The sequence below is a fragment of the Lytechinus variegatus genome, chromosome 15 (genome assembly GCF_018143015.1).
Source record: "Lytechinus variegatus isolate NC3 chromosome 15, Lvar_3.0, whole genome shotgun sequence".
Taxonomy (NCBI): Eukaryota; Metazoa; Echinodermata; class Echinoidea; order Temnopleuroida; family Toxopneustidae; genus Lytechinus; species Lytechinus variegatus.
The window spans coordinates 32,109,037-32,128,510 of record NC_054754.1 but is presented as its reverse complement, the minus strand read 5'-3'; the positions used below and the strand labels follow the sequence as shown (position 1 = coordinate 32,128,510).

Here is a 19,474-nt window from a genome sequence, read left to right as displayed (position 1 = left end):
AATAAGTATTGTTTTTTTAACTTTAAGATATAATCATCTGCACCATATGTATATAAAATTCCTTGTGTGTCTAATTTTTTGTTTTGAGCATAATTCCAATCTCCACCAAAAATCATTTTCTCATTTGGATTTACAAAGGTTTTAATCCAACTCATAAAATTTTTATAAAAGGAACCCTTTTCAGATCGTTTGGTGGGTGCATAAATGTTAATACAATTAAAAGATTCACCTTGACATGTGAAAGACAAATTTAGTATTCTACCATCTCCTTTAGCTTTGCTACGTATGTTTTCAATATGAAGATTATTTTTAATCAGAACTGCAACCCCTTTTGAATGGTTCGTTCCATGATTAAAATAACATTGACCTTTCCATTCATTTCTAATTTTAGGTTCTAGATCACTTGTCCAGTACGTTTCTTGTAAAAACACGATATCACTTTTCTGTTGATTTAACCAAAGAAAAATCTTACTTCGCTTCAGATGATCCCGAAGCCCTCTCACATTCAAGGATATAAAGTGCACTAAAGCACCGGTCATTTAAAGTAGAGGATAAGATCAACTTTATCCACGAACGTATTCAAAATTTATTTGATTTTATTTGATCCCTTTCGCCTTCTTTTTGCGGGTTTTTTACCTTTCGAAACAGCTTTTGGAACTTCAGATGAAGATGATGTTGAAGGTGAGTCAACTTCGCTTTCGCTGCTGCTTACTTGTGCTTCTAAGTCCTTATTCAACTGCCTTCTCTGTAGTCGCTGCTCTCGGTTGGTGGAGATCGCCCCGTCTGATGCGTACGATGTCTGACGATTTGCAGCATTACGAGGAGGAAGTGAAGATGTACTCGCGCCACTACGATCGCTTTGCTGTGGTTTCGTCAGGAAATCTGCGAGGCTGGTTTGACGTTTCGCTTCTTGATGACTCGAAGAAGATTCTTTGTGTTGAGTTGCCGCTTCGGGGTCGGGAGCACACGCTGTATCCATGGTATCACTAGATGCCGCGATATTACGTAACTCATCTATACTTTCGTTGCCAGGGCAAGCACTTTTCATGTGCCCAAACTTGCTGCACTTTATGCACTTTACTTCACTAATACAGGTGGATGCATGGTGACCAACTTCTAAGCATCTTGAGCATTTCACTTGACCCCTGCTGAATTGCTGTGGTTGGCCATCATGGTAAACTCTACCGGTGAACAAGTTGCCGAAGCTCATCTTTCTTGGGAGTGGGTGGGTTGGTGGGGTGATGAAGATGATCCTATCCCCATTCAAACAGTTGGTCAGCTGACCGTTGACCCGCAACCTCTACCGATTAATATTTCCTTTTATTTCTTGCTTTCGTGCCAAGATCTCTCCTCTGATGACATCATCACTTAAAGAAAGGGGGATATCTTTCACTACAACCCTGGTAAGATGCTCATCCCTCGCCTTTGTAAAAGGATTGACGTCATGGATAGCAACAAAAGATCCACGTAGATCAAGGCCGTTTGAAATCAATGAAACCCTATCCTCGGATGAGATTAGGTAGATTCTCCATAGGTGACGAATTTCTTGAATACCTGAGATATTTTCAGGTTCAACGACCTTTAAGATACTCTTGTAAAGTTCCTCTCCCGAAAGTGGTTTCTTGTCTACGTTGCGGATGTCGGTTGAACGTAGAAATACGGGTTTGGGACCTTGTGGAAGAAATGAAGGGAGTGGCGTAGCTTTCTCCGCAAACATCTCGGAAACGGAACAATAATCCAAATTATACTTACGATGTAAATGTCCTATGATATTCCTTTGTAAAAGTCCTTCAATACGACAGAAAAATGATAATAGCAAAAGTCGATTTCCAAAGATTTAAGTTCGAATTGAACGGAGGAGAGAAAAGAGGCGTCGTAACACCTCAAAGCGCCCTCTCTATCCTGATTGGTTCCTAGTTAGTCTACTGAGCAAAATACTCATGCACGGATGATCTTGATTGGCCATTTCATTTATCAGATAATCGCTAATCTTTGTGTTACAGGACCCTGGTATCTTAAACTGAATCGTTTTTAGTAAATGGTCTGATCCTCTAAGTTTCTTAGAAAGCAAAACCTTCCATAGATAGCATTGTTCATTGATCTGTATGCTTTTTTTAATAGGGTTATGTATTGAAAAATGTAGCTGTTGGATGGAATATTGGTAATAAGGTCATTTAACTCCTTGCCCGTGTTCATCGGTTGTCCCTTTTGGGAGTAAAAGAATTATTCAGCATGCTAAATGGGAAACCTTTCTAATCATGGTCTTGTGGTTATGACTCGTCTTTCAATCCGAGGGACATGGGTTCGATACCAAGCCATGTTGTGTTTTCCTTCATCAAGAAATTTTATCTACATTGTGCTGAATAGGTAGCTGGTAGGAAGTAATTCTTTGAATGCTAGAGCACCTAGGCAGACCAGCTAAAGCCGGTGTAATGATAATAGCAGGGCCTACTGGGAAAACTATTTTCGAAACTGAAGTGTCTAGTGGCAGTAAATATGATGTTATATTAAAGCTTAACCAACTCTATATGTACTTAAACTCTCAGGTTATATTGAGCTGCATAAATCCATTACTCTGCCAGGGATCATGTGTAATGGTAAGCCTCAAACCGATGTCTGTCTTTATGAATTCATTGTGACCCATCTCTGTGGTTTTGTTGCGTCCTTACCTGCGAGATTCTTCCTAAATGTGGAAAGATGCCTTCTGGAGAATGTCCTGGGTAGCGACTGGTCTGCTGTTACTGTCGCAGTTGATGTCTGGTGCTTCATGGCAAGGTAATATAGAAATTTGATTAGATTAAGCTCATTAATATGTTGTGGTATATTGAAAAATGGAGGAGCAAATAGGGATCACCTGATATCATATTTAACTTGCAGATTTGAATTTTTTCATGAAATGTCACAATGTTTTTTGTTTGAATTTTTTTTATTGACCATCTCTCCACGAGTAGTGTCTGATCTGTCATTTGTGTTGGAGGTTTCCTTCTTACAAACAACTTATTTTTTTTTACCAGAGTTGGTCTATCATATTTGTAAGAACTAGTATAAAGTAGCACACAATATGATTTGTGTGTGAGATGAACTTTGAAAATATCAGAGTATTTATTTGTACCTCTATTAGATACGGCTCTGCAAATTTGTGCTTGCATCATGTTCGGTTAATATGCGACCTCTTGACCTCGCTGCCAACCAATCAGAGCAAGGCATCCATCCACTTGACACTCCTCCTTGGTAGACTAATCCCACTCCTGGCACCAGATCATCAGGTGAGTTGTAATCGTTTTAAACAACCGTGTAAAACTCTTTCATCAAAATTGAATGCCCTTGGAGTTGTAAAGAGAGGAAGTTTTAAAATGAGACTGAATTCCATTTGGTTTATGAATCTTGATGCATATAGAGCGCCAAAGTGATGACATCACAATTTTTTTTCTTTTTCTTTTGCATTATGTTTATACCATAGACCAGCAACACCCACTACCCAAATTTGATGGGGATTGGTCCATGGGGGCCTCGGCTATGACCTCATAAAATACATAAGTCCCATTGAAGTCAAATGTGTTATTAGCCTGGCTGATAACATTTATAACCAGGCCAGTCATACATATCTTAGATCCCGTGGACTCATTCCCACCAAATTTGGGCTTGTTCGAAGACTACATTATCAAATTGATGCATTCTGGGTATTGAAGGATCTAAGGACTGTTTTATTATGTCAAGAGGTTATGCTGTTAGATTTTGCAATATCTTATTTGCCTCGAAGAATAGGTAATTAAATTAAATTCTTATTTTGTAAATTTTCTGTAGCTGGAGCTCCTTTCTTCATATCCTGTAGAAAGGCATCCAGACCTGTGGTCTGGGTTTCCACTAGCCTCTTTACCAGACTCCTGTAGAGATTCAGTCTGTGAAGAAATCATCAAGAGTTGTACAATCACATTAAGTGACTGGACAGAGTCTAAGCAGACAAGAGACATTGGCTCAGCACAAAATATTGTGAGTGAAGAAATGGGGATTGTCTTTTTTTCAAATTCAATCTTAATGTGGTAATTTTATTCAGGATTAGGGGGCTCTTTACACAGTTTCTTGGTTTATGTTGTATGGCTCAGTGTTGTTTTAATTTGGTGTTTTCTGATCTTTTAATTTGGTGTTTTCTGATCTATTCCAGGGACTTTTTTCATACAAGAGTTACAACTGAAACTTTGCCATTGTGGTAATAATACCTTAGTAACAGGGCTCAGCAGCCAATCACAGTCTAGGTTTCCATGGTAGTTACAATAATATCAAAGTTATCTTAATTGTAAGTCTTTTTGAAACAGGCCCAGGCCTGGCAACTATCACAATTTTCCATGGGCATACCAGGCACCATTTCTGAAGAAGAGTAACTAGGAACTGTTCCTCACTTGAAACAAAAATAGTATTTCTCCCTTTTTCAAATTTAGGAAAAAGATTATCCTTGGATTGAAAATCATTGCACGTCCTAAGTTAACAAATCATATCATCTTTTCGCTTCTAGATAAAACATCTCTTACAAGTGCAGCAGTTGTTTGGGCAAAATGACATCAACCAGCGAATCACAGCCGACCTTACAAAACCTCTGGGTAAAGCTCTTGTATGTATGTGTTCTAGTCTTTCATTGGACAAGCTGACTGGTACTGTATTAGGTTGCATTGTAGATATATCAGCTCATACCCTGGAGCATGTAACATCTGGACACATTCTACAGGTTAGTACTAACTCTAAGATAATTTCTTTTGGTGGTATTCTGACAGCAGTGGTACATTTAACCCAAGGCTAACATAGACCACACTTTTCTGGCCCCCAATTCATAAACAGTGGCTATGATGGCAACTTGATGGAATGTTAACTTTCATTGTAAATACCAATTAGGAAGCAGAATTTTCACTGTTTTCATGGTAGTTGACATTCCAGCAAGATTTGCTATCATATCAACTTTTCTGAAATGGGGCCCTGGAGTTCCATTTGCTACCCCATTTATCAGAACAAATTGTTTTAATCATTGGTAAAATGTTCTAGAAATTAGTTTGGTATGAAATCAGAAGAATATGATAAAATGGGTGCAATTTGCCAGCATAGGGACCTGTTTCATGAATTCATGCTTTAATTACAAGTGCATAATTTCTATAACATTGTTTACAATCGGCCAATCAGATCAAAGGATTTCAGTAGCTCTAAATTGTTATTGCAAATTTGTTTTGATAACAAGTCTTATAAGACAGGGCCCTAGGAGGTTTTTTTTTTTGGGGGGGGAGGGGAATTCAAACATATCTTCATTATGAGGTGATGGCGTAGGGATTCATTATCCTATCACAATATCCAATATTTTCTATTGTGCAGGTGCTGAAGACGGCAAGTTCCTCTATCGAATCAGGTTCACCTCTGACCTTGCGGTTATCTTGTATTAACTTCCTTCGTAGATTAGCCAAGAGAACTATACCGACCTGTTCAGAGGTAAAGGACTTTAACAAAAGGAAGGGAACTTATTATCCTTCATAAATTTTAGAGCATGCAATAAGTTTAAAGTGAACATCAATTTATGAATAAGGAAGAAATATTTTTCTTTACTGCTTCATTAAGTTTGATGTGAAGCTCTAGGTATTAAAATAGTTTGCAGGACTGATTCCCTTTATTTTATTACATATATTGGTACTTTCATATATATATATATATATATATATATATATATTAGATAGCCAAGACAGATAGCCGAGCGCGATTGGTCCATTACGCGTCACGTGATATGATCAAAATCAATGTATTTTCCCAGCCGGTCCACCTTCGATGAATATATTGACCAACCGGTCCATGAATATATTTTTCTACGTGTATGGCTCCCTCTTGTGGATTAGATGTTACCATGCATTATCGGGCTGCCTTGGGTCCTGGGCTCGAACTTGGATTTAAATCTAGGGCTAGGCCTAAACAAAGTTGATTTGAATAGAAAAGGGTTAGACTAACGTTACTTATAGATATCTATAGATCAAGATCTAACGTTAGATCTATACCAGTTCAATCAATCACTGTGAATATCATATACATGCTGCATGCATCGTTAGGCCTAACTTTATCTTCATCATTAGAGGCTATCTAATATAACAGATATTGACTGATGGGATGTGTAAAAAAAACATTCTTTGGACCACCTAAAGGATTAATATTTTCCCTCGTGATCATATTTTCCCTCAGCGCTGCGCGCTTCCAACGAATGTTTATATTACACACCCAATTAGTCAATATCTGTATAATATATTATTATTATTGCTCAATAATACCTATTCGTACTTAATACTTTTCGAGAGAACCATTTTCTCCTAACCAATTTGATCTTCGTTCTATCATCTCATCTCTTAAATTTCTTATTGTTACGTAACAAGAAATGTTATTGCGCAATATTTACTGTTACGTAACAATTAGATAATTACAAACAAGCGTTACTATGTATGTTTCTGTGAAGGGCGCGCATCCTCAGCCAGTCATCATAATAACATCTGTCTGAGGATGCGCTCTCTGATTGATACCACACATTGTATATACTCCTGAGAAGACGGAGGACCATCGAAAATTCGAGTAAAGAATAAAAACTATATTGAATCGCCGCGAAGTACACCCTATGGCCCTATATTGTGAAGTCAGGTTTAACTTAGATCATGGTCTAACTCAGTGCTACAATTATGGAAAGCCAAAAGTGTCAAAATTTTTATGAAGTTATGTTTCTTACATTTACTGTGCTCTTTCCTGATTCATTGATGGTGAAGACAATCATCTATTCATACTTCCTAGACAATTATGACTGATTTAAGAGCCAAATGAGCTGAAATATGATATCTCTACTGTTAGTGATGTATGTAACAATTGGCTATCCATACTTAAACCACAACTTTAAACCTGAGTTTAAGTTAAACCTGATTTCAGAATACGGGCCTATATGTGCAAAAGGTTGCTCAAATATTGTCTCACCATCAACAAGATCAGTGGACCATATTTTGAATAACGGTTTAGATCTGAGGTATTCCCTTACTAGCATCCAAGTGTGATGTAGAACCAAACAAGTTGATGATATCAGTTGATTTGTCATAATTTTTGCTGCTCGAACAATTCAAACCATACAATTGCCTGGAGAATTGCTCTCCAGATCATTCGTGCATATGTGCATTACATCTTTACATTCAGTATTAGCTATGTGGATGATCCATAAGTGACAGGGTTCCCACAGTCATAGAAAATCCTGGAAAAAATTTTGGTCATGGAAAGTCAGGGAATTTCGGAAATTTGTGAAAAGTCATGGAATTGCATTTACCTCATGGCTATGGCAGCTTTCCAGTTTGTCGTGTCTTGCAACTCTCATACTCTGATCATACTCAGCTATTATAATTGGCATTCATGATTTCCATTTCTCCCAGTTTTGTGATATCCCAAATTCTACGTTACTCCCGGGACGTCACAGGAGTCATGGAAAGCAGCAATTTAGTCAGGGAAATTCTGTTTTCAAAATTTCTGTGGGAACCCTGAGTTAGTACATGTATCAGTTTAAATCTTGGTTTAAACTTATTTCTTAGCAGTTTTAGGATAGTGAGTACTCGTTGCTAGTATACTTTCCAGCGAGTAGAGATAGTGTTTGCAATTTAAACAGGCAAGCCAGAATCCACTGACCAGCATAGTGGTATGGTTCCATGACATTTGCTCTAGCGATAATTGCTCTAGCGACAATTTTTCACGGTTAGCTCACGATCAACTTTTCTCAAATGACCTTTGTGATTTTTTATTGGGATAAACACTATCATTTTCAAATGTAGGTATTACATAAGCTTTACCGGTAGAGTATTCAAATTCTAAGAACAAAAGGTAGTGTATAGACCAGGTGACTAGAATAGTTCATCAGGGATAAAGTTTGGAAATCTGTTTCATTGTCTGCCTTTGGCACATTTGACTATTATTTAGGCTACTGTCAAATACCAGTGATTATGAATGCTCTATTTATTACTCTTCAGCTTGGATGTGATAAAATGAATGAATACATGAATAATCATCAAATCACTAATGCCTATGTCAGTGAATTTGAAAGCCACCTTCATGGTTTATCTCAAATGACCTTTTTCTGCTCGTGCGCAGTATACAACCGTGAACAGGCTTGTTGCTCTGCTATAAATTCCACACATTAATCAAATGGCTAACGTTAATCCTGGATGTGACAATAAACCCTACCCTAAACCTAACATAGCACCCTATTACAACCCTAACCCTTAGATGAAATAAAGCCCAAAGCAATTGTCGCAGGAGCTAATGTCGTGTGACCAGCGATATATCTGTGAATTGCTAGGATTGGTCATTTTTATATAAGTGCTATAAGGCTTAAGCAAAATGTTGTCACTACTATTGGAATGTTCCAATATACCCGATTTTATTTTTCTTTTCCCTTTTTTTTATGTTTGCCAGCAATCACATATCCTTGAGCACATTCCTATCCTGTTTGGCAAAGTTCTGTCAGATTCCAACTTCATCATCCGTCAACAGGCTTTAGAAGCGTTCAGTTCATTTGCAGAGGTAAGCGAAACAAAAATATTTCATGTCAGATGAATGCGATGCAAAATTAAGTGTGATAAAACAATGTCTTAGAGTAGGGTTGGCCTTTTGTTTTTAGATAAAAACCCCCCAGATTTATAGAAATTTGAATCATAATTAAATCAGATCTTTTATTAATTAAAACAAAAACAAAGTGCAATCACCAAAAATATAAACCTGACCAAGAGCAAAGCCTGTGTGCTTGAAAAGTCAGGAATAACAGTTCTTTTACTGTTAACAGCAGCATAACGAACAGTTCATTTCAGGACATAGTGTTTTCACAAACCTCACCATCCAGTCTTTTATCACCATGCAAAGCTTCAAAGCTCATATTAAGGTTAGTCTTTCAAATTGACTACAAATCTCATTTAAAGGCTACAGTTAAACAGTTATTTAATCCTTCTCTGCACTTAGGATCTTCATATCAGAAAAATATCTCTTTGATTCCTAAATTTTAAGATTATTTTATTTGTCTCACAGAAGTGAGCTACACCCATGAAGGCTCCTCTATGATAATGAACATTGGCAGTCTGACTGTGTATTATGAAATAAATGGATTGATTTATAAGGTTTGTTCTCTATGTTCTCAGGAAACTACTCATGAATCATTAGTCCCAGAATGCATCAGAGAGGATGATGTCCAGAAGAATGTTGTAGATTACCTCAATCAGGTGAGAAGAGGTGGATTTATTAAGCGTTTTTTGCCTGAGGATACAAAGCATTGCTATTATTACCCTGGCCGTAGCTGAGCTGCCATTATAGGTGCTGAAGCGTCAAGGAATTTCTTCCTACCAGGTATCCATTCACCTCACCTGGGTTGAGTGCAGCTCGATGTGGGTAAATTCTTGCTGAAGAGAAATATGCTATGGCTGGGATTCAAACCCATATCTCTCTTATTGAAAGATGAGAGTCATAACCAAGAGGTCAAAGGTGAAATGATTTTGTAATCCCAGCTTCTAACCCATATGAAATATCCCCTAAATTTTTTAGTAAATACCAGGGTAAATTTACGATTATTCAAATCAAATTTTGACAATTAAGATATAATTTGCCTTTAGATGCTTGTTTTGAAACTAGAATTTTGATCTATGAAGATAGTGTTTTACAAATTTACTTGATTGGAATGTAATAATTGAGTCTCATTTGGCCCCTAAAACAGGTCACCAGTCATGATTAAAGTTATATTTATCATACAAGCAGCTTTGTGAAAATTTTCCTGATATATATTTTAAGAGTTGTGGATAAAATTGACACAAACAGACCAAAGAAACTTGAAAAAGTTGAAGTGTTACAACATAAGTCACAACAATATTTATTTGCCCATGATATGGCAAAATATATGAAAGAAAGATATGGGAAGGATACACAAGACCGTAAAATATTAACCCTAAAATGGCCAGGGGGGTTGAATCAACTCCCCTCAACATTTTCTGCAATCATTCCACCGCGTGAAATTTTTTGACCGCGCCACTCACAGAGTTTATACTTTTGAAGTCTCGCGCATCTTTAGAGTCCAAATTATGAAATAAAATCTCATTCTTTTGGAAAATTTTACCATACAGCCTAGTAGATTACATCGCACACTACCAGCGTGCAAATTTTTGCGGTGCTCACGAGATAGGCAGCCGAGATCTCAGGGGGGTTGAATCAACCCCCCCCCCGGCCACGTAACAGCCAAAAAAGCCTGGCCTAGTTAGGGTTAAAAGAGGGATTGTTGAAGCAAGAGGATCAGAAACCATTTGTAAGAGGAAAAATGCTGACTGACATAAATTATGATAATATCCTACAATGAATTGTTTTGTTCACTGTAGATTCCAGCACATGCCGACCTTCTATCAAAGAGGTCAGAGGTCATTTTTCTTCAAGGTCAAAGGACACGACTGCGAGATGCGGCTGAGAGAGTGTCCATGCAGAGTTTACCATCAGATTCTGAGATCAGCCTAAGAGGAGAGAGTGCAAACATGGCAGAGAATAGCTCAAGTAGAACAGAGGAGGTAAGAATTGCTACTTTACTTGGCCTAGTTCTAAAAATGGCCAGGCTATAACCATATTCCCTATATGTAGTTGGTCTAGTTCTAAGATAACATGTCCAGGCTATATCCATTTTCCCTATGTGCATTTGGTCTAGTTCTAAGATGGTCTAATACAACATGGATTAAATTGATCTTGTCTTCGATGACCTTGATTTACTTCTCAGATAATCTAATATGACATGGGCAATGGCAGATCCAGGAGGGGGGGGAACAAAGCCAACCGTGCATCCCTTTCCTCCTTGAGAGACATAATTAAAATTTATAATGTAGAAATGCCGTTAAAATTGAAATGTGCACCCCCCCACCGCTTTTGAAAGTGAAGACATTTTTTTCATTTCCTCCTTGGAAATCCTAGATCTACCCCTGGGCTTTAGCCATTTGGTCTAAAAACAGTTGGATTTCCACAAAAGTCGTATACCACATGGGTTATGCCCATATGGTTTATTATCAACTTGGTCTAATTCTCAAATAGTCTTAATATCACATTGGCTAAACTTATTTGGGCTGCTATTAATTTGGTCCACTTCTCAGATAGTGTAATGTCACATGAGCTAACACAGATTAGGTCTACTACACAGAAAGTCGTTAACCACCAGGGCAAAACCTATCTGGGGTGTGTTTCACAAAGATTTAAGTATGACTTAGAGTCGCACTTAAATGTCTAGTTGCGCGCAGTATAAAAGGCATGACAGCATTGGTCAGATCATGCCAAGAAGACGCGCACTACTGCGTATTGATCAATAAGATTGCGCGTTGCATATCATGTACGCGTCGACATTTAAGTGCGACCTAAGTCGTACTTAAATCTTTGTGAAACACCCCCTGGTCTGCTATCGATATGGTCTTGGATTTTACAGTTATATGGTTTTATTAAAATATCCACACATTGCTGCCAATTAGGTTGAATTGCATTGGATTTACAAAATACAGAAATACAATGATGAAATGATATAGCAATCAAACATAAATGTTCTATTAACAAATAAAAGGACAAACACATTAGGTGATTTCAAGTCCGGTATTGGCCTTGGTGTTTGTGTTAAAATTTGGATTGCTTCCCCTAGCTCCAAAACTTATTCAGATCACATTATTGACATCTCAGGTACTAGTGTGTGACTTATCAGGACCATCTTCGTTTTATGTTTGGTGATATAATCGTGTAGAAATTGACCTTACACCAACACCCAAAGGTCAACACTGAACTTGATATCACCCATTTGGTAACCTGGCAGATTAAGGAAAAGATGACCAGAGTATAGTGAAAGGAGAAAAGATGATCCAACAGAGTAGGAGATGAGGATGATAAGTAGGGATGGGTGGAGATAAGAAGGACAGAAAATGATGGGCTCTTGGAAAGCGCCGGTATCCGCCTCAGCTGCGCGCTCATGGCGCTTGCTCAAAAATAGGAAATATCTCACAAATTTCAATGTCTTCAAACAGTGCTTAGGATCATCATTCAGTTCAAGTACTGTCCCAGTAATGCTACAATTGAGTTATTCTTGCGATAATGTTGGAGTGGGGAATGGAAAGGTTTTCAGGTGAGACTCAAAAGTTGATTTGGTCTCTGCTATCTTGATAAAGAGCCGGGGGAAGAAGAGAAGTAATACACAGCAGATATAATTCTGATTTAAACCAAGGGTCAAAACTGAAGAGCGAGAAACATAGCTCGTTAAATTAAGAATGGTGTATAAAAAGATACATGTACAATAACCAGAGTTGCCAAGTAGTACTGATTTTCCATATTTAGTACTGAAAATAGAGAATACTGATGGTTTCATGCAAAATACTGATTTCTAAAGTTTCAGTTTACGTGTTGTCCTATTGTATTCCCGTGAAAATACTAATTTCCTCACCAAAATACTGATTTTCATCCTTGAAAATACTGAAATGTTCTTGTTCAGGTTGGCAGCTCTGAATAACAATATTTAAATCAAATTTGCAATGTTTTCGAAATTACAGAAAATGTATACAGGTCTGAAATGCCAAAGTATGAAAAGTTCCTATTTGGTCTACAATTTTCTTGGTCTAATTTCCCAATTCATCTAATTCTCATGTAGTCTTATGTACAGTTGGTCTCATTTGTGCTTTGTATACTTACTATTTTCCACTTTTTCAAATGAATATTTGGTTTCATGAATAGTTCATCCAACCATTTAGACTGAGTGTTGTTAGACCAAGTGAAGTGGACAAATGGGTCTAACCTAACTGGAAATTAGGCGAAACGGTTAACTTGCTGAATAATTAGACCAAATGTGAAGTTAATGAAATAGGACAAGGCCAAGTGGGATGAGACCAAAAGCAAAGCAAATGAAGCGGTTGTAGACCATCAATGATTTACCAGAATTGCTTCTATGGAGGAAAAAAATACTAGTTTTCTTGAAATGATATGGTAATTTCTGTGTATGAATTGAAGAAATTGAGCTGGGTACTTAATTCTGAAATTTACAAAGGGGCAATTCTATAAGGTATCTATACAATACCAAACAATCAAACTTCCACTACTGTACTCAAAAACTTAAGAAATCAAGAAATGAAAATCAACTGAAAACTGAGTAAGCCGAAAATATCAGACACCGATAACCACATGTGGGTATGTGTATTAACTCTCAAACAAAACTCGTTGTTGGGAAAGAGACCTGTAGAACAAAAAGTTATTTTTATTTCGCCATGGAGCATTATGGCCCAGTGGATTATTCTCTTGACGTTAAAACAGAGGGTCATGGGTTCAAATTCCAGCCATTGCATGTTTTCCTTCATTGAGAAATTGATCTACATTGTGCTGCACTCAACCCAGGAGAGGTGAATGGGTACATGGTAAGAATTCCTTCCTTGAACACTTCGGCGCCTATAATGGCTGCACAGCTACAGCTGGGGTAATAATATGATAACAAGTATCAAGTGCAGTAGAGTATAAGCATATAGTAACTGTTCTGTATAATTGGACCTTATCATTACTATTACTATAATTATTAAGCTATTGCCCATTTTCTACATTAATCTATCATCTAAAAGTTCATACCTGGCTGTTCATTTTGTTGGATACCATTTAAGTTCTGATTGTTGTTACAAGTAAAAGTCATTGTTTAGTTGAGATTTAAGAAATTAATATTTTAGTAAAAAAATAAAAAAAATAAGATGTAAAATCATGGAGTACCTGGAACTACACCTAATGGGCATTTATATAGCGCCATCTATCTAGAAATATTCTATTCTGAGATGCGTTATTATTACCTATAAACAAGTACATGTATTACTTTATTGATATGTTGGTATCTTATGCTAAAACTCCATTTTTATGATTATCAGAAATCTACAATTTCATTCTCTATTTCCTTGTCTGGGAAATAAATCAAATCTTTCAATTTTGACAGTCAAACCCCTCATTGACTTTATGATAAGCTATTAATTATCATTTCCTAATGGATTATTCTAAGTGAATTTCCTTGTTTTTTATGACCTTAAAAGGTGAATGCCTGATTGAGTTTCATTTTTTGCAATTTGTATTTTTCCCTTAACAGGGAAAACTCTGAAGTTTCACATCCTTTTTTTTTTTTAGTTTTGCAATACGACAGAAATAGAATGTCAGTATGACTGGCCTGTTAAAGATCATAGCAGGAGTATTAAGAAAAATGAATTGGATGCTGTATCAACATATGCATATCTGATAAAAATGAGACTCGATGATTTCCCCTTCACCCTTAGTGGTACTGTGTTAGGTAATACTTTCAATGTTCTATCAAATGTAATTAAATAATGATAAAATATAATTGTGCATCATAAACCACAGACCAAACCCACTCTATAGAGTCAATTCAGAATTATTAAAGAGAACCATATATGGACTACAGTAATCTAAATCAACCCACACTAAAGAGTAAATAAATTATTATTGGAGGGAACAAAATACAGATAAAATGTTATTTTAGTCTCTAAAACACTTAGCTTTCATTCGGAGATGTCCCCACGCTTGTTTTGTATATTCTTGATTCAGGTGGATAGTTTTACTTAAAATACTCATTAAGATCTTGTTCATTCCCTAACATTGAAGATCCTGAAACTTATTATTTTTACTATTACTATTATTATCTTATTGTTATTTTTATTATTATTTTTATTATTGTTTTTTGTTGTAGAAACAGGCTTTTAATGTTCATTTCAAAGTTGAGGGAATAGCATTTTTTTCAATTACATCAATTTCATCCATGAATTGATCTATTTTGAAAACATTCACAATGATTTCTAGGTATTTGAACGATTTTACATGCTTAGTTAGTATCACAGATAGTGTATGCATTTCCTTATGAATATGGCCTTTTATGGGACTTAATTGCATTTTGTCAGGCTTTATGACATACATATGTTTATGAGTTCTGGAAGCGAAACTATAACTCGATTACTCTGGCAATTTGGTGAAAGCCATCACAGAAATTTGCACATTTGATGTTTGCCCCCAAATTTTTGTGTATAATCAAGTCATTTCCATTATAGTAATTAATGATACTTGTGTAGTTTTTTCCCCTCTTGTTTTTTTTTTGTATGGGAGGGGGCTTTCTTATTGCCAAGTTAATGTATTGCTAGTGAAGTTGTATTGCTTATGCGTCATCATAGTCATCAAAAAGTTCTTATCACAATCATCACCATATACTACCACCATCACTATTATCATCACCATCATCATCATCACCATTATATCATTTTTCGTTATCACCACCACCATTATCATCATCATATCATCATGATTGTCACCACCATCATCTTCATCATCATCACCACCACCATCATCATCATGACATCATTACTGTCATCATCATCATCACCATTGTCATCATCACCACCACCTTCATCTTCATCATCATCACCATCACCACCACCATCATCATCATTACATCATCACCACCACCATCATCATCATTAAATCATCACCGCCATCATCATCACCATCATCATCATCTCGTCATCATCATCGATCGTTGTCATCATCACGATCAACATCATCATCATATCATCCCCCTCCTCCTCATTATCTTTTTCATCATCATCAACACCACCATCATCCTCATCTTTTTCATCATCATCACCTTCATCATCATCAGACATCATCATCATCCTAATCATCATCATCCTCATCATCATTACATCATCATCATCACATCATCATCACCATGACCACTACCACCATCATCATCACTGCCATCATCATCATCACATCATCATCATCACCACTACCACCATCATCATTATCATCACCACCACCACACCATTATCACTGTAATCAGCTTTATTTTCAACATCATCATTCAAGACACTTTAACACAGAATACAGCCAACAATAATTTGTGTTTCAAATTCTAGACTTCTTTACCCGCACTTTTATTTACAAACTGCCCCCTACCTCCCCTTCCTTCTCCCCACCAATAATATAAAGGGATAGCTCATTGTTATTCAGGGTCTCTAACTTGAGGTTTCAATGTTTGTTCATAACACGTATTGGTGTCACTATGATATTGCTGTGAGGAAGTTATCAATTTCTTGGTGTCTTTGCCATGGAGGGAGAGAGAGACAAACAGATAGAAAAACCTCCCTTTTGGAGTTAAAATGGACTTTACTCCCTATTTGTTTGTTTTTTATAAAGCTCATTTTTGCCCCTTTTTCTACCGATAAATTTTGATGAAATTTATATATGTGCCAAAAACTTATCTTACACTGATCATAAAGAATTATCCTTATGAAATCTAAACTTCGGCTTATCTATGGATCATACTTCAGAAGGATAATAAGTAAAAAGAATTGGCGATAAAGAATTATTTATGGATTTTAATTCACCCACATTGTGTTTGCATGAGACAGGGAAGGAGAAGGGATAATTTTAAATATAAATATTTGGGTATATTTTAGTGTCAACATGACATTCGTGTTTTTTTTTCTTTCACATAGTTGTACAGTTTAAGGATCCTAAAGCAAATAACCATGGGCTATAAATATATTGATCAATTTTAGCATCCTTTTTTTCCAACCTAGCCTATTTACAGGGAAAAAGTATGGTAAAAACTTGGATCTGATTAAAAGAGAACAAAGAATAGTTCATGCAGAATGTGTTGTGAACTGCATTTCACATCGCCCAGAGTAAGCGGAATCCACCCCCCCCCCTTGACATTTTTTTTTATTTTCAAGTCTCGCGCTACATTTTAGACCAAATTTCTGGTGCTCGGGTACGCGTGCATGTCAGATAAAAACTGCTCAAAAATGTGAATTCACGTAGAAATCCAATGCAAATTGTGTTTTTAGCCTAATTTCTTAGATTTATCTTTATTCCTCCTTTAACTGATTGAAATCAATTAATTTTGCCTTGTTTATGATCAGAATTACAAGTAATAATAAACAATAAAAAAAAAAAATTGAAAAACAAAGAAATACATAAGAAATTGTAACAAATAATGAAATGCGTAAGAAAAAAATTGCGATGCAGAATTTTCAAAAAAACTTTTGATTGGAATCCAACAAAGTGTCTGTCAATAGAAAATAAGTGGTCTTGGGTCTGTATTTAGTTAAATAGAGCAAATTTTTTTTATTTTATGCATAAATTTCCATAATTCATGTAAAAAAAATCTTGAATATTTTTAAAATAAAATCACCATACATCCATGTAGATATCATTGCACACTACCCCTTTGCAAATGTTTGCGATGCACGGTCAATCTGTGGCCAAGATCTCTCTCGTAACCCCTCCCTCACACCCTGTGAGATGGTCCAAGTGACATGGCTCTACGATGTTTAAGATTTTCAATGTTTCTTTAACTCTATTGATATCAAGTTGATTGGGATGAAATCAGTTTCATTTACTAAATCATGAAAATAGTAAAAACAAAAATTGTCACAAATCACTCTCCTCAAATGAAGTCAAGAACAGGTACTGTTGACCAAAAAAAATGCTTCAATTATCTACAAAATTTTACACATTTCTCATTTCTTTATTTTAATATGATGTAAATGAAATTTAATTCATCCTTATCCGCTGTGCAATGTCTCCTCTATTCTGATATAATTGTCTCTATTTTTTATATTGTATGTACTTATGTTTCCCTTTATTTTTCTAGCCTCAATCTAAACGTCACTGCTCAGACGCTGAAGCCCAACTCCGAGATGTTGTAGGGATGTTAAAGGGCGCCCTCACAAGATTAAAGGAATTGAATGTGGGAATGTTTAAGAGACCTGATTGGCTGGATGCAGAACTTTTATCAGCCAGGAATTGTTTGGATGACCTGCTCTCTGATAAAGAGACTCCTTCATGACCTTGAGGCAACCTTGTATGAACAGGGAAATTTGGAATGACTTGTAAATAGCTTGATTCAAGTACAATACTACCTCAAATCATATCATGGATGAAAGATCAATTCTATCGTTCCATTAATCATTTCACTTGTGAATTGTTCATTTCCAGTGGCTTTGTTCTGGGATCCCCCTCCCCCCTGCTTCCCCCCTCCCCCCTTCTCCCTCCCCCTTCCCCATCCCCCTCCCCTACCCCCCCCCATTCCAGCAGGTGAAATAGGGAGGGGAGGGGGACAAGAGTTGGGGAACTGACATTTCAATTTTCATATTGTTTACTGCATATAATTGAGCGTACAGGTCTTACAATCCTAAAGAACAATAACATTCAATGTATGACTTTCAAGGGAAATTAATTCATTTGGGGGAAATCACGATTGACGTAGCATTTTGAGTATGATGCATGACTGATGACAACATTACGTTTACGCATAATGGGTATAGAAGCGTTTGGGAGGTATTGATCCCATATTTGCCTCTTCTTGCCCAAGGGTAGATGGATAACTAGCTGAACCATGAATAAGATTTTGCTGAATTTAACATTTTATCCAGATTAAAGATAACTGCCAGTGTAGTGATAATTTCAAAATGATTTTGTAAAGAGTCCAGTGAAATAACAAACAAGACTATAACAATAGTAATAATAATAACAATATATTTACACATGGTAACCACTTAAGTTTCGAAAAATGTTCTCCCAGCAGGCCCTGCTATTATTATTACCCCGGCTTTAACTAGGCTATCTTAAGGCGCTCAAGCATTCAAGGAATTTCTTCCTACCGGTTACCAATTCACCTCACCCGGGTTGAGTGCATCACAATGTGGGTAAATTTCTTGCAGAAGGAAAACACACCATGACTTAGAATCAAACTTTGGCCCTCTGAAAGATGAGAGTCATAGCCTCGACGTCCCCTTATGTATAAAGGGAAAATTACATGCGAAAGAATTCTAGAAGGAATTGTGTCAACCTAAGGTTAAGTTTTTGAAATGTCATCACAACTTAGAAAGGATGTGGACCTAGTTCATGAAACTTGGACATAAGACTAATCAAGTATTACTGAATATCCTGCCTTGGTTTTAGGTCACATGATTAATGTCAAAGGTCATTTAGGGTCAATGAACTTTTAATATATGTTGGGGGAATCGATATCAAAATCTTTCAACCTAAGATTAAATTTTTGAAATGTCATAACTTCGGAAGTATAAGGACCTAGTTCATGAAACTTAGACATAAGGGTAGTGAAGTATTACTAAATATCCTGTCCGAGGTTCAGGTCACTTGAGGAAGGTCAAAGGTCATTTAGGGTCAATGAACTTTGGGCATGTTAGGGGTATTTGTTGAATTTCCATTGTAACTTTATAAGTTTATGGATGTAGTTCACAAAACTTCTAAATAAGAGTAATCAAGATGATCGTTGTAGGTTTGCATGGAGGAGTTTAAATTGTAGAGAAGGTTTACGGTTCACCTTGTGAAGTATGAAGAAGGGAAAGGAAATACAGGCAGAAAATTGAAATGGAAAGACGAGAAAAGATAAAAAAAGGGA

The 19,474-nt window shown here is 36.5% G+C and overlaps 1 protein-coding gene across 2 annotated transcripts in view; it reads left to right on the top strand.

Moving 5' to 3' along the window:
- The window catches only part of LOC121428774 (uncharacterized protein C1orf112 homolog), a 32,681-nt gene extending 14,603 nt beyond the window's left edge, over positions 1-18,078 (top strand). The window contains exons 10-18 of one of the 2 annotated variants that reach the window (XM_041625595.1): positions 2,547-2,775; positions 3,122-3,266; positions 3,805-3,990; positions 4,511-4,720; positions 5,353-5,466; positions 8,449-8,556; positions 9,165-9,245; positions 10,386-10,568; positions 17,702-18,078. In XM_041625595.1, the coding sequence (XP_041481529.1) occupies positions 2,547-2,775; positions 3,122-3,266; positions 3,805-3,990; positions 4,511-4,720; positions 5,353-5,466; positions 8,449-8,556; positions 9,165-9,245; positions 10,386-10,568; positions 17,702-17,896 (1,451 nt within the window). In that variant the 3' untranslated portion in view covers positions 17,897-18,078. The remainder of the gene's footprint in view (positions 1-2,546; positions 2,776-3,121; positions 3,267-3,804; positions 3,991-4,510; positions 4,721-5,352; positions 5,467-8,448; positions 8,557-9,164; positions 9,246-10,385; positions 10,569-17,701) is intronic. The other variant, XM_041625596.1, reaches the window with a different exon arrangement.
- Positions 18,079-19,474: the final 1,396 nt, after the last annotated feature.